The sequence below is a fragment of the Taudactylus pleione genome, unplaced genomic scaffold (assembly GCF_031769625.1).
Source record: "Taudactylus pleione unplaced genomic scaffold, aTauple2 ptg001621l, whole genome shotgun sequence".
Taxonomy (NCBI): domain Eukaryota; kingdom Metazoa; phylum Chordata; class Amphibia; order Anura; family Myobatrachidae; genus Taudactylus; species Taudactylus pleione.
In genome coordinates this window covers 200,427-212,965 of record NW_028286018.1, presented here as the reverse complement: position 1 = coordinate 212,965, position 12,539 = coordinate 200,427, and the positions used below count along the sequence as shown (strand labels likewise).

General features: G+C 47.1%; 1 protein-coding gene across 1 annotated transcript in view; it reads right to left on the bottom strand.

The window, feature by feature from the left end:
• Positions 1-2,212, bottom strand: part of NINJ2 (ninjurin 2) — a 31,082-nt gene extending 28,870 nt beyond the window's left edge. Inside the window, exon 1 of the mRNA XM_088464234.1 lies at positions 2,090-2,212. Coding sequence (XP_088320360.1) covers positions 2,090-2,212 — 123 coding nt within the window. The remainder of the gene's footprint in view (positions 1-2,089) is intronic.
• Positions 2,213-12,539: the final 10,327 nt, after the last annotated feature.

Genomic DNA, 12,539 nt, shown 5'->3' with positions numbered 1-12,539 from the left:
CTGCTTCTCACTGCTGCCCCTGCATCTCACCACAGTATCCTGCATCTCCACAGTATCCTGCTTCTCACTGCTGCCCCCTGCATCTCACCACAGTATCCTAAATCTCACCACAGTATTCTGCTTCTCACTCCTGTCACTGGTTCTTACCGCACCCCCCTGCATCTCACCACAGCATCCTGCTTCTCACTGCTGCCCCTGCATCTCACCACAGTATCCTAAATCTCACCACAGTATTCTGCTTCTCACTCCTGTCACTGGTTCTTACCGCACCCCCCTGCATCTCACCACAGGCCCCTGCTTTTCACTCCTGCCCCCAGTATCTCACCAGTGTCACCACAACCCCCACTGGTGCTGCCCTGCAGCTGACTGGGGCCCGGCCACATGGCTGTGATGGGAAGGGCAGGAGGATCATGGATGAGAGATTTGTATTGCAGCTACCATAAGTATTATCGACAGCATGTCCCCGGGTCTGGGGTACCTGTGCATATTTCCTCAGCCTTCATGCACACCCCTCCCCAGCTGCCAAACATGGTAATAAGCAATATAGTCTTTGCACAGTTTACCCTGTATTTCCTGGTCTTCTTATTGAGCTTCCTCAGCCTATATTATAAGGAATAACACATACCCTATATTATAAGGAATAACACACCCTATATTATAAGGAATAACATACATTACTATATATTATATGGAAAAACACATAGCCTATATTATAAGGAATAACACACCCTTATATTATAAGGAGTAACACACACTATAAGAAGTAACACACACCCTATATTCTAAGGAATAACACACACTATAAGGAGTAACACACACCCTATATTCTAAGGAATAACACACACTATAAGGAGTAACACAAACCCTATATTATAAGGAATAACACACCCTATATTATAAGGAATAACACACCCTATAGGGAATAACACACACCCTATATTATAAAGAATAACACACACTATAAGGAATAACACACACTATATTATAAGGAATAACACACACTATAAAGAATAACACACACCCTATATTATAAGGAATAACACACTCTATATTATAAGGAATAACACAAACCCTATATTAAAAGGAATAACACACCCTATATTATAAGGAATAACATACACTCTAAGGAATAACACACACCCTATATTATAAGTAATAACACACACCCTATATTATAAGTAATAACACACACCGTATATTATAAGGAGTAACACACACCCTATATTATAAGTAATAACACACACCCTATATATGATAAGGAATAACACACACCCTATATTATAAGTAATAACACACACCGTATATTATAAGGAGTAACACACACCCTATATTATAAGTAATAACACACACCCTATATATTATAAGGAATAACACACACCCTATATATGATAAGGAATAACACACACCCTATATTATAACAGTAATAACACACACCCTATATTATAAGGAATAACACACACCCTATATTATAAGGAATAACACACACCCTATATTATAAGTAAGAACACACACCCTATATTATAAGGAATAACACATACCCTATATTATAAGGAATAACACACACCCTATATTATAAACACCATCCTTCTGGTAATATTACACCGTGGATTTCCGCGAGCTATATAACAGCACTTAGCCTAAGACCATATGTCTTTACATGGTGAATGAAGTCCTCATGACTAATATCCATATAATGTACAGCAACAGGTGCATTATCCTCACGTCCATATAATGTAGTTATTGGACACTTGCCATTCACCATGTGGCTTTAATTCTGCACGTTAACCCGTTCACACCTTCCCGTGTACAGGATATGGAGGGGGTATGTATCATACCTTTTAAAAAGTACTAGTGGATAAGTTACCCATAGCAACCAATCAGCTTCTGGCTACCATTTATCAAGTACTTTCTATAAAATGTTAGCTAACCGCTGTTTCGTTGCTATGGGCAACATCTCCCACTGAATACAGCGTGAAAGGGTCTTGAGACTGATGTGAAATGGTGGCCCGATCTACGCCATGTTCCGAAATACCCTGCCAGGGGTGAAAGGGGGGGAGACCACCTGCCCCCCCCCGCCAGGTGCACTCACCTCCATGCTGATTCGCTCCCCCACGGTCCCCATTTCCCTCTGCTCCTGTGGCTGAGTGTTGTTGCTGCTGCTGCTGTGGTGCCTGGGAGCAGTCCTGTGGGTGGGGTACAGCTGCACACACATGTACTATTCATCCAGCTGGAGTGGGACTCTGTCCACGGAGCAGGGAGTACAGCCGCAGCACACATTCCCCATTGTCTGCATGCCAAAGCACAATATCAATGCACATTATCACACTGCACCATGGGGGGAGATTTAGCAAATCTTGGAGAGAGATAAAATGGACGGAGATAAAGGGGTCTATTTACTAAGCAGTGTTAGGTGACAGAGTGAAAAGTGATAAGGTACCAGCCAATCAGCTCCTAACTATCATCTCACAGGCTGTGTTTGAAAAATGACAGTTGGGAGCTGATTGGCTGCCACCTTATCACTTTTCACTTCTCCTAACACTGCTTAGTAACTAGACCCCAAAGTATCAAACAATCATCTTCTAACTGTCATGTTGCAGGCGGTACTAGAAAAATGGCAATTAGCCGCTGATTGGTTGCTATGAGCAACTTCACTTTTTCTCTCTTAAAGATTTGATGCAACTCCCCCTACACTTGTGAGAAATATATAGGATGTGGTGATGACATGATGGAACAGGAGAATAATAGAACTTATACGGGGAGTTGGGACTATCGCTGGTGATTTAGAGACGGACGGGCGCACTTTTACGTGTATTTTCAGTTGCGCATATTTTAAGAAGACGGGCCCCCAGCACTAGCTTAGCGCTTGTAATCAGGGCCGTAACTAGGGGTGTGCGCTGGGCTCTGTGGGCTGCAGCAGTGAAGCCCATAGCTTCCTATTGGACGCTACAGGCAGGCACCCTGCCGGGTATACAGCTGCACCGAGCATCTTCTAGACGCTCCGTGAACTGATACGTGCTTCCAGGTGCTGGCTGGCCCCGTCCACCTACAGTATGTGCGACTTCATGACGTAATGCCACAAACATGCGTGATTGCCTGCATTTCTCATATACACTAAGTCCCGGAGTGCGATGTACTCTGGGACTTGGCTGCGGTGGGTAACCCCATCTTTCTGACGTTGTTACCTATAGAAGCCTATGGGTTTATCTCTGCAGAGTGCTGATAGAGGGATCCAATCACTCCCAGCATCCCCCCGCAGCGCGTCATAGACCCGAAAGTCACCTCCATCACAAAGGGACAATCTTACCGACAGAGCGGCCCTTTGCATACCGGCGTCACCAATGCCAGCATGCATGCGATGACCGGCGGAACGCATCGCATCGCAAGTGCGATGCGTCATGCGTCCCGCCCATGGAGTCTACACATATTGGTAGACAAATGCAGGGCACTGCACATCCAGGGTCTCTGTCCCCCCCCTGTCACACTTTGTTCTCCAAACAATTATGTTGATTCCCTTCAGAACAGAAGGAAAGACAGATGTTAAGTCTACACATAGAAGTAGACATAAAGGCCCATTGCTAAAATCGGAACCAGACATCCCCAGGTACAGATACACAAAAACCAGGCAGGGTCCAATGATTCTTCTCCGCACCAACGCGTTTTGACACCACTCGGGATCTTTTTTAAGGAGTCTTGAGTCTGTTTTTGAAGGCTTCTAGAATAGAGGCCTCTCATACTGCGCGGGGAAGCGAGTTCCATAGATTCGGAGACGCAGAGCTAAAAGCTTGACCCTCAAAAAAGTGATGGGAGATTCTAGGTACTGATAATAGTCCTTCATCTACAGATCACAGTAATGGTGCATACACACGGTCAGATTTGACAGATTAAGGATTTTACAAACGATTTGAACGATTTTGCCAACGATTTGAACAATTGAACGATTTCTGACCGCATTAAAATTAATGGAACCGTCCAAATGTGACTGCAAACACATCAGATGTCAGATATGGTGATCTGACCATCGGGAACGCGCATCGTTAATCGTTGAAGGCTCACATGTCAGATTTTCCTTCAGATATGAACACAAGAACGATTTTTAAAATCGTTATCGTTCAGATCTGAAGGAAAATCTGACCATAAGTGAGCGGGGCAGTAAGGGATCAGAAGCTGCATCAGGTACTTTGGACACTGGATAGTGGGCTTCATTCAGAGCCGCTCGTAAGCGGCCGCTCGTTCGTTCCGAGCGATGTTCGCACATCTGCGCATGCGTACGGATTGTAATACGTATGCGCGAACCAGTCAGTGCGGCCAAAAATCGTGTGCTCGCTAAATAGCGAATGCCTGCTATTCTGAGTGACAGGAGGAGGCGTTTGTGGGTGGTAACAGGGGAAGGTGCTTGAAAACGGGGAGTGGAGATCAGAACGCAGGCGTGCTTAAAGGTCAAAACGGGCGTTTTAAGGGTGTGCATAATTAACAAAGCAGCGTCATCGACCACATCACTTGGTTGTTTTATAGTCAGAACTGCTCGCATGACTGCGGTAGGAAAAACCAACCACAAGAATAGCGAGCAGTTAATACGCTGTTCGATGTACTCGATTAATCTAATAAATAGCGGACATGACGTATGGTGCGACCGGCCAGGGGGCGTTTTTTCCAAAATATGACCGCATGTTTTGTTCGCTCGTTCAGACATAGAGGCATGAACAGACTGCAAAGAGCAAACGGTTAATTTAAATAGCCACCCCCTTTTTCTGAACGAACGAGCGCAAATAGCGTCCGGCTCTGAATCAGACCCACTGTATGTAGGGCTCTAGAAGCACTGTACAATAAATTAATACTTTTAATTAGTTTCCTTTCTAAAAATAGTCATACATTACTAATTTGAGGTCCAGAAAAACTAAAATGATTTCAGAATGTTATTACTAGCTCTATTTTTTGAGCTACACTACTTGCACTGTACTGAATGTACATTAGTAATATAGTCATAGTGAAAAGCTATTTTAAAATAATCTGATATTTTCTTTTCAAACATCTTTTTATTAAGACAATATGTATCCACAATACGAGACATTCTTGTTCCATACAACAGAAATTTAAAATCATATATAACAAAATATGATGTAAAGACAATTTTCATCCGTATCATTTACAACTACACAATTGAAAACATCCTTCAAATTGAAAAACAAATCTTCAGTTTCGTCTTTTGCATTTATCTATTTACTATAATAAACCAGTACAAAATTATTGACCCGGAGAGAGAAACAGCCAAACCATCTTTCTAAATAATATTAATATTAATAGGAGGATCATCTGCCGCTAGTCTTGTGAGATACCATGGGGTATTTTTTCAAGCTATGGTGTATTTGTTTTCTTGTGGTAATTGGAAGTGTGTCTATGTATGTTTCCCATAATAAAAAGAAACGTTACACCTTTTTTTCTTTTTGTATCAAAGTCTCTATCCAGTCCATTTTGAAAATAAAATATAGTTTTGTCATAAACAGAGACCATTTATAGTTTATAGGTGAGTCCATGTGACATAGGGAATATAGGGGGTAATGTATCAAGCAGTATAAATAGTGTAGAAGTGGCCCAGTGGAGACGTTGCCCATGGCAACCAACCAGTTTCCACCTATCGTTTAATAAAATGTACTTTATATATACTACCTCAAAGTTGATTGGTTGCTATGGGCAACATATCCACTTTATCTTAAAGGTTTGATACATCTCCCCCCAAATATTCTCTGCAATGTGCCGTGTAATAATATGTGTGCGCTATATATAAATAACTGTTGATATATAAAATAAAGAAATATCTACCATGGAACAACACTACACACTGCAATATCAACGGCAAGATTGTGCGGCTGACCCGAAACCGGTCGGATTATCACCAGGAGAAACTGAAAAACGCGTTGCTCAGATAACTGCTGCATCGCCCACAACAGGCCTCAATGTAAGCCAAGTAGGATGTAGCCAGGTGACCAAGGCTGTTACTCGTCCAATCTGCCTACTTGCGTAAGTCCAACCTGGTCACTGACGCTGTTGGTTGGAGCAGGTCTGACCAACCGTATGACCAATGTAAATATATACCTGTCCCCTTCTTGTACAGGAACTCTGTTGCCATTAGCAAGTACACATGGCCACTGATTCGCCAGACCCATCGGCGTGTATTCCCTTTCAGTCCTAATACAGCCAGTCATTGGGCGGCCTCCTTTTTCCGTTCTGCCTAATCGAATCCGATAGTGATCATTTGTGGGAGAATTTTGTCAAAATCCAACCAGATAAATTTTTTATGCATTCTTTTATCTTCCGGCTTCAAACATGTATTAAAAGCACAAGTGAGCCTCGGGCTTAATGCTGTAAGCATGCCAAGAGATTAGTAACACCATTTAATGGGAGCAAGATGGAGCATTGCCAAATCTCCCAGTTCAGCCAGCTGTTACAAAAATAGACATTATGTCATCAGAGACACAAAAAAAAACAACATTTTTTTTTTCTCTGTGCCCATTAATAGACCATATGCTCTATAAGCTCACAATACAGTGTCATCTGTACTGCAGTATGCACTGGTGTAAGGAACATGGGGCCTGATTCAGAGCCGGACGCTCTGAACGAGCGCCCGCTCTGAATCAGGGCGTGTTTTTTTTTATTTCGAAGCGGCCTTTTGGACGCTCGCATAGCTGTGGGTTACCACCCATCGGGCGTCCATCGGGCTTGCGACGAGACCCTTGCGGTAGGGTCTCGTGGCCGCAAGCCCTGGAGTGATTTTGGCTCTATCAGAGCCAAAATCACTCCCACTGACATCACTAGTGATGTCAGTGGGGCCGGACCCAGATGGTAGGCGTTCCCATGGTAACGCCTCCGTCTGGGCAGCCACGCCCCCGGCACGCCCACCAAAGGGGGCGTGCTGTCACTCACCATCGACAGCACGCCCCCTTTGGTGCGAGACCTGGAGCGACGGGGAAGCTTCCCCGTCGCTCGCCGGGTCTCGCGCATGCGCACTTGGGCACCATCGACCCACTTGCGAGCGTACAGCGCTCGCGAGCGGGTCTGAATGAGACCCATGGTTGACTTTGCACTTGGAACTATCATTTATCAGCCTTTCCCTCACCTCTCATTGGGAACATTTTCTATCGGGAAATCACAATATAAATGTTACTTTGTTTTGAGCTCCAGAGAGTTTTTAGAGTTTGGTGCCCAGATAGCCACCCACAAGCAAAAAGGGGCTACATGATGTCATAGTAATTTCATGTCACCAGAGTCTACAACCCACATTGCTTTGCATTGTGCCCAACTAATAAATGTATGTCACCCATTATATATATACAACGCCACACTGATACACTCTGGGCACTAGACTGTGCACAGAGGGCTTGATTCAGAGCCGCTCGCTCTGACAGAACGCTCGCTCTGAATCAGGGCCGGGCTTTTTTTTTTTGGAGCGGCCTCTTGGCCGCTCGCATAGCTGTGGGTGACCACCCACAGCTATAGCGAGCGGCCAAGAAGATGGTCGCGATGGTCAAGACCATCGCGACCATTGGGCTTGCGACGAGACCCTTGTGGTAGGGTCTCGCCCATCGCAAGCCCCAGAGAGCTTTCGGCTCTAACAGAGCCGGAAGCTCTCCACTGACATCACTTGTGATGTCAGTGGAGCCGCCCCCAAACGGCAGGCGTTCTCATGGGAATGCCTCCATTTGGGCAGCCACCCCCCCCGGGCCCACTCACCAAAGGGGGTGTGCTGTCACTCAACATCAACAGCACGCCCCCTTTGGTGCGAGACCCGGAGCGACGGATTGCCCGTCGCTATCTGGGTCTCGCGCATGCGCACTACGGAGCCGGCTCTGTCATGCGCATGCACTCTGGGCCACCATCGACCCGGTTGTGTGCGCTCAGCGCTTGCGACCGGGTCTGAATCAGGCCCAGAGTCTGCAGCGCATGGGCAGGTCACCGGGAAAACGGCCATTTTCCAAGTGTTTTTTACAACGCTGACACCGGCTCCTACGTGGGGCTCCGGAGTGGTAAGTATAATATGGGTGCAGGGTGTGCGGTGCGGGCTCCCCGTGGACCCAGGGGCCCTTGTGCACCACACACCCTGCACCCATTAAAAATACGCCCCTGACCGCCAACATGGGCTGAGTCTCTAATGCCACGTGTTTAACTCGTACCTACAAAACTAACTCTACAGCAGGGGTCTTCAACCTTGGCCCTCCAGCTGCTGTGGAACTACACATCCCAGCATGCACTGCCACCTTTTTGATATAACAGCATGCTAAAACTATGGCAGTGCATGCTGGGATGTATAGTTCCACAGCAGCTGGAGGGCCAAGGTTGAAGACCCCCTGCTCTACGGGTTACAGGACGTCACATTCTCTATAAAGTAACTGACAGTTTGCTGAATACTAGTCCCTAATAGTGAATGGGGCCTGATTCATCACGGATCACAGTTGCAAAGATGCACGCAATCGGTCGATTGTCGCGTTCTGCGCATGCATGTACATCGCAGTGCGCGTGCGCAAACTAGCAATTGCAAATAGAATTGCGATTGCAGGGGATACGCAGACCCAGAGCAGAGTGATTGACAGGGAGTGGCGTTTGTGGGTGGTGACGGGGGGGTGGTCAGGCGAACGCGAGCGTGCCAATGTGTTTCAACGCCGTTGCAGGGTCGTGCATAAATTAGCCAATGCGTGGCCATAAGCAGCCATAGCGCTGATAGCGTGCGCGGCTGGTAGCAATTTCTGAGTAAGGTCAGGGCTTGTGCAAGTGTGCGTATGGGTCCGATGTTACCGATGGTTTCGCTATGTTACCCTAGTATACGGATGTGAGTAAGGGGAAGTTGGCGTCCTTATGTCAGGCTGCGTTCGCAATGTGAATGCAAACGTTTACATATCACCGCTGATATTAGCAACTGCGCTGCGTGCGTATAAGCAGAATTGCGATCCATAGTGAGTCAGGCCAAGCTCCGGTGGTAGGAGTTTGGTGGTGGCAGCACATTACCCGTCCACGGCGCAGTGGGCGGAGTCAGTAACTGGCGGTTACTAATGGTAAGAGGGAATTTCTTGTACCCTAAAATCCAGTGGGATCAAAAACAAATCTGTGATTGGGCGGCAGGCCGAGGTCATCTGGTCACAGCCGGAGAGTCAGCAGTGCGACAAGTGCCAGAGACCGGCAGCCTGAACGAGCGGCTTTTTGCAGGTTTCTTTTGATGCAGGCGTGTCCGGGCTGTGGCTACGGGAAATGTGGTAGATGACAGAGTATTGTGATATTTGGAGGCCTCTTTGTGAGGACGGGAGGGGTCAGAGATGATGAAAGTAAGCATAATACTATTATGCTATACTGTATGTGTCATTATCCCATCACTGCGCTGCGCTGCGCAATATGTCAGCGCTTACTACATATAACTATAATAATAGTAATAGATCTCTTTAGGGATGATTGTGAGTTGGGCGCAAAGCAATAGGAGTAAGTAACTTTGCACATTAGCAAAACCATGTTGCACTGCAGGTGGGGCAGGTGTAAAACGTGTAGAGCTGTATCCTGGGGGGTTGGGTATGAAATCCTGGCTGTCAGAATCTCGACACCCATAGGAACTAACAGTTAGTGTTTTCCTAACCCCTACCCTAACCCTAACCCTCCCTCCCCCGGTGTCTAACCCTAACCCTCCCCTAGTGCCTAAGCCTAACATCCCCCTCCCGTACCCTAAACCTAACACCCCCTCCCCGATGCCTACACCTAACCTCCACCCTAGTGCCTAAACCTAACCTCCCCCTCCCCTCCCCACACCCTAATCCTAACACTCCCTACCCGGTGCCTAACCCTCCCTCTAGTGCCTAACCCTAACCCCGCACCCTAACTCTAACCTCCCCCACACTCCGATACTTACCTTTGGGATGCTGACGGTCGGGATACTGGTGCCGCGATCCTGACCTGTCGGGATTTCGGCACCGGTATTTAGACCGTCGGCATCCCGCACGCCGGGATGCCGACTACATCCCATGCTGGGTACACATGTAGACGACGTATCAGTTGGCCGATTTGCAAGCTGTACACGCGTACCAATCAGCCACTCGATATGTCTGGGTTGACATCACAGCTGGGCGGGCATTTAAATATGACCGCTCTGTTGTGATGTCAGTGGCGGGAGGCCTTGCACCAGTGTGGGGGTTGGTCAGCGGGTCACCCATACATATAGCCACATGCACCGATATATCTTTCAGATACATTGGCATTGGCTGTGCTGCAGGGCCAACCTGATATGTTTGTGAGCGATGTCGTTCACTGACATATGGGGTGTACACACACCCGGCGATGCAATCGCGGTATATCGCTCGCAGATAGAAAGAGCGATATATGTTTGTGCCGAGCATTAAAGTTGGGCTCGGAGTTTCCTAGCTCAGATATAAACTGCAGTATTAGAACACAGCTGTTCAGTATTTGTGGGCTACATGCAAAAGCAGCCAGTATATACCCTGCATGCACACGTAATAAATGTATTTGCACCTCTTGCATTGCAGCACGGTTAGTCCAGGTGCGAAGTTACCTGCGTCTTTTCCTTTGCTCCCGAGTAGCGGGGCGTGGGGCAATACTGCAGATAAGTAAGCTCTTCAGTCTTCCCCAAATTAGACTGAGGCCGTGTCCAATGTGGGTCTGGATGTGATTCCAGATTAGGGGGTGACTGAGATGAGTTTAATAGCAGCGGTCACCGAGGATGATGAAGGATATGTCAGCGGTGATAGAGACCATCCCTATGAATCACTGCAAATAAACTCTTACTTTGATCTGTACAATTAATTTACAGAGCAGGCAGCAAATAGATTAGGTCCAATCATATCTGTCAGGGCTACTACAGGTTCTCCATGCAGCACTGCTGGGGATAGTAGCTGGGTGTATGGGGAATTGCTGAGTAATTCTGTTGTGTGTCCATCCTCAGATTGTGTTAGATATGACAGGTTCTGGAAATACTAAGTATAGAAGACAGAAATGTAACGCCTGCATGGGAAAGGCCAGCAGGTACACCGTGTACTCCTGACAAAGCGGCACGGACCTCCCGAGGAACGCCTGTAATTACCCAATCACAAAGACCGTCACTAACAGAACTCATAGAAATATAATACAAATTAAAAAAAGATTGATAGGTATGAATCTGCATCACCCGTAGTTGGGGCGTGCGCAGTGCAAAAATCACGTAAGATGCGCTCAACTCTTCATTAGCCCCTGAATGTGCGGAAAACCAAAAGGATCTACTTTGTGTTTATATGACCCCCATATATTTTTTTTAATATATTTTCACCTACGCAGTGTGTCGGCTGTCCTGTACGCTTATCCTCTAGGTATGGCCACTCCCACCACTGCGCCACCGCCAGCGCTTTCATTGGAGCAATGGAAAGCCCATCAGCATTACTCAGCTCAATCCTGATGAGACGGTTGGTTGGTAATGAGATGGGAAGGCGAGGATGGGTATTACCAAACAGGCTCATAGGAGCTTTAGGATAACACCACGACCGATGACCTTCCTACTGAGATGTGGCCCACTGGCTCTAATGTGGCGCTAATCTGTCATCCGTCGCACCATCGGAGCATGCACCATCATGGCGTCCGGTGTCTGTGCTACTGCAGCACGCCCGCGTCTGCCTAACCTGCTGGAAAGAGGGGCGTATCTATAATGGGTCCAGGGGGGCCCACACCGCACACCCATCCATTTATTCAATACTTATCTCTGGAGACCCGCGTCGATGGAAGCATCGCTGTATAAATAACCTGCAAAATGCCCACTGCTGGCATATTCCCAGCGTTTTGAGCATGCGCAGTACGGAAATCACCGGGAAAATGGCTGCCGTGCCATTTCCTCGGCGACCTGTACATGCGCAGTGGACTCTGTCACAGACTAGTGCCCGGAGACTACTGCTGCGCTCAATGTGCTGCCGGCAGCCAGGTAGAGAGGAGGGGGCCCCGGACGGAGACTGCACATGGACCCCCTCCTCTCTTTATAAGCCCCTGGCTGGAAAGATAGATGCTAGATTCTCTGCTAGCAAACAGTAAAAGATACATTATACTCGTGTTACGTTCTATAAGTAAAAGGAATCACAAATAACTCTGCATTTACTTGTTGCGAATTGCGGATAAGCATTTCTGTCAGATCCCATGGCTTATTGCCGGCAGAGATGTTGCAGTGTTAGGTGATGCGTCACGTCTCTCAGCTCGCAGTATACACGTGGGGTATTTGACACACATACGGTATGTTTACATAGGGACATATTAAGAAACTCACCACGAGTAACATCCCCCCTGTAATTGTGCAGCCTCAGTGCTAATGGGCAGTGATTGCATAATGTTACATGAGACCTAGGGACTGACTGAAGTACATTTAAAAGGTATTATTAGCATAAAGAACATAGATAAGCATACCTCCCAACATGACCCCATACCTCCCAACATGACCCCATACCTCCCAACATGACCCCATACCTCCCAACATGACCCCATACCACCCAACATGACCCCATACCTCCCAACATGACCCCATACCTCCCAACATGACCCTC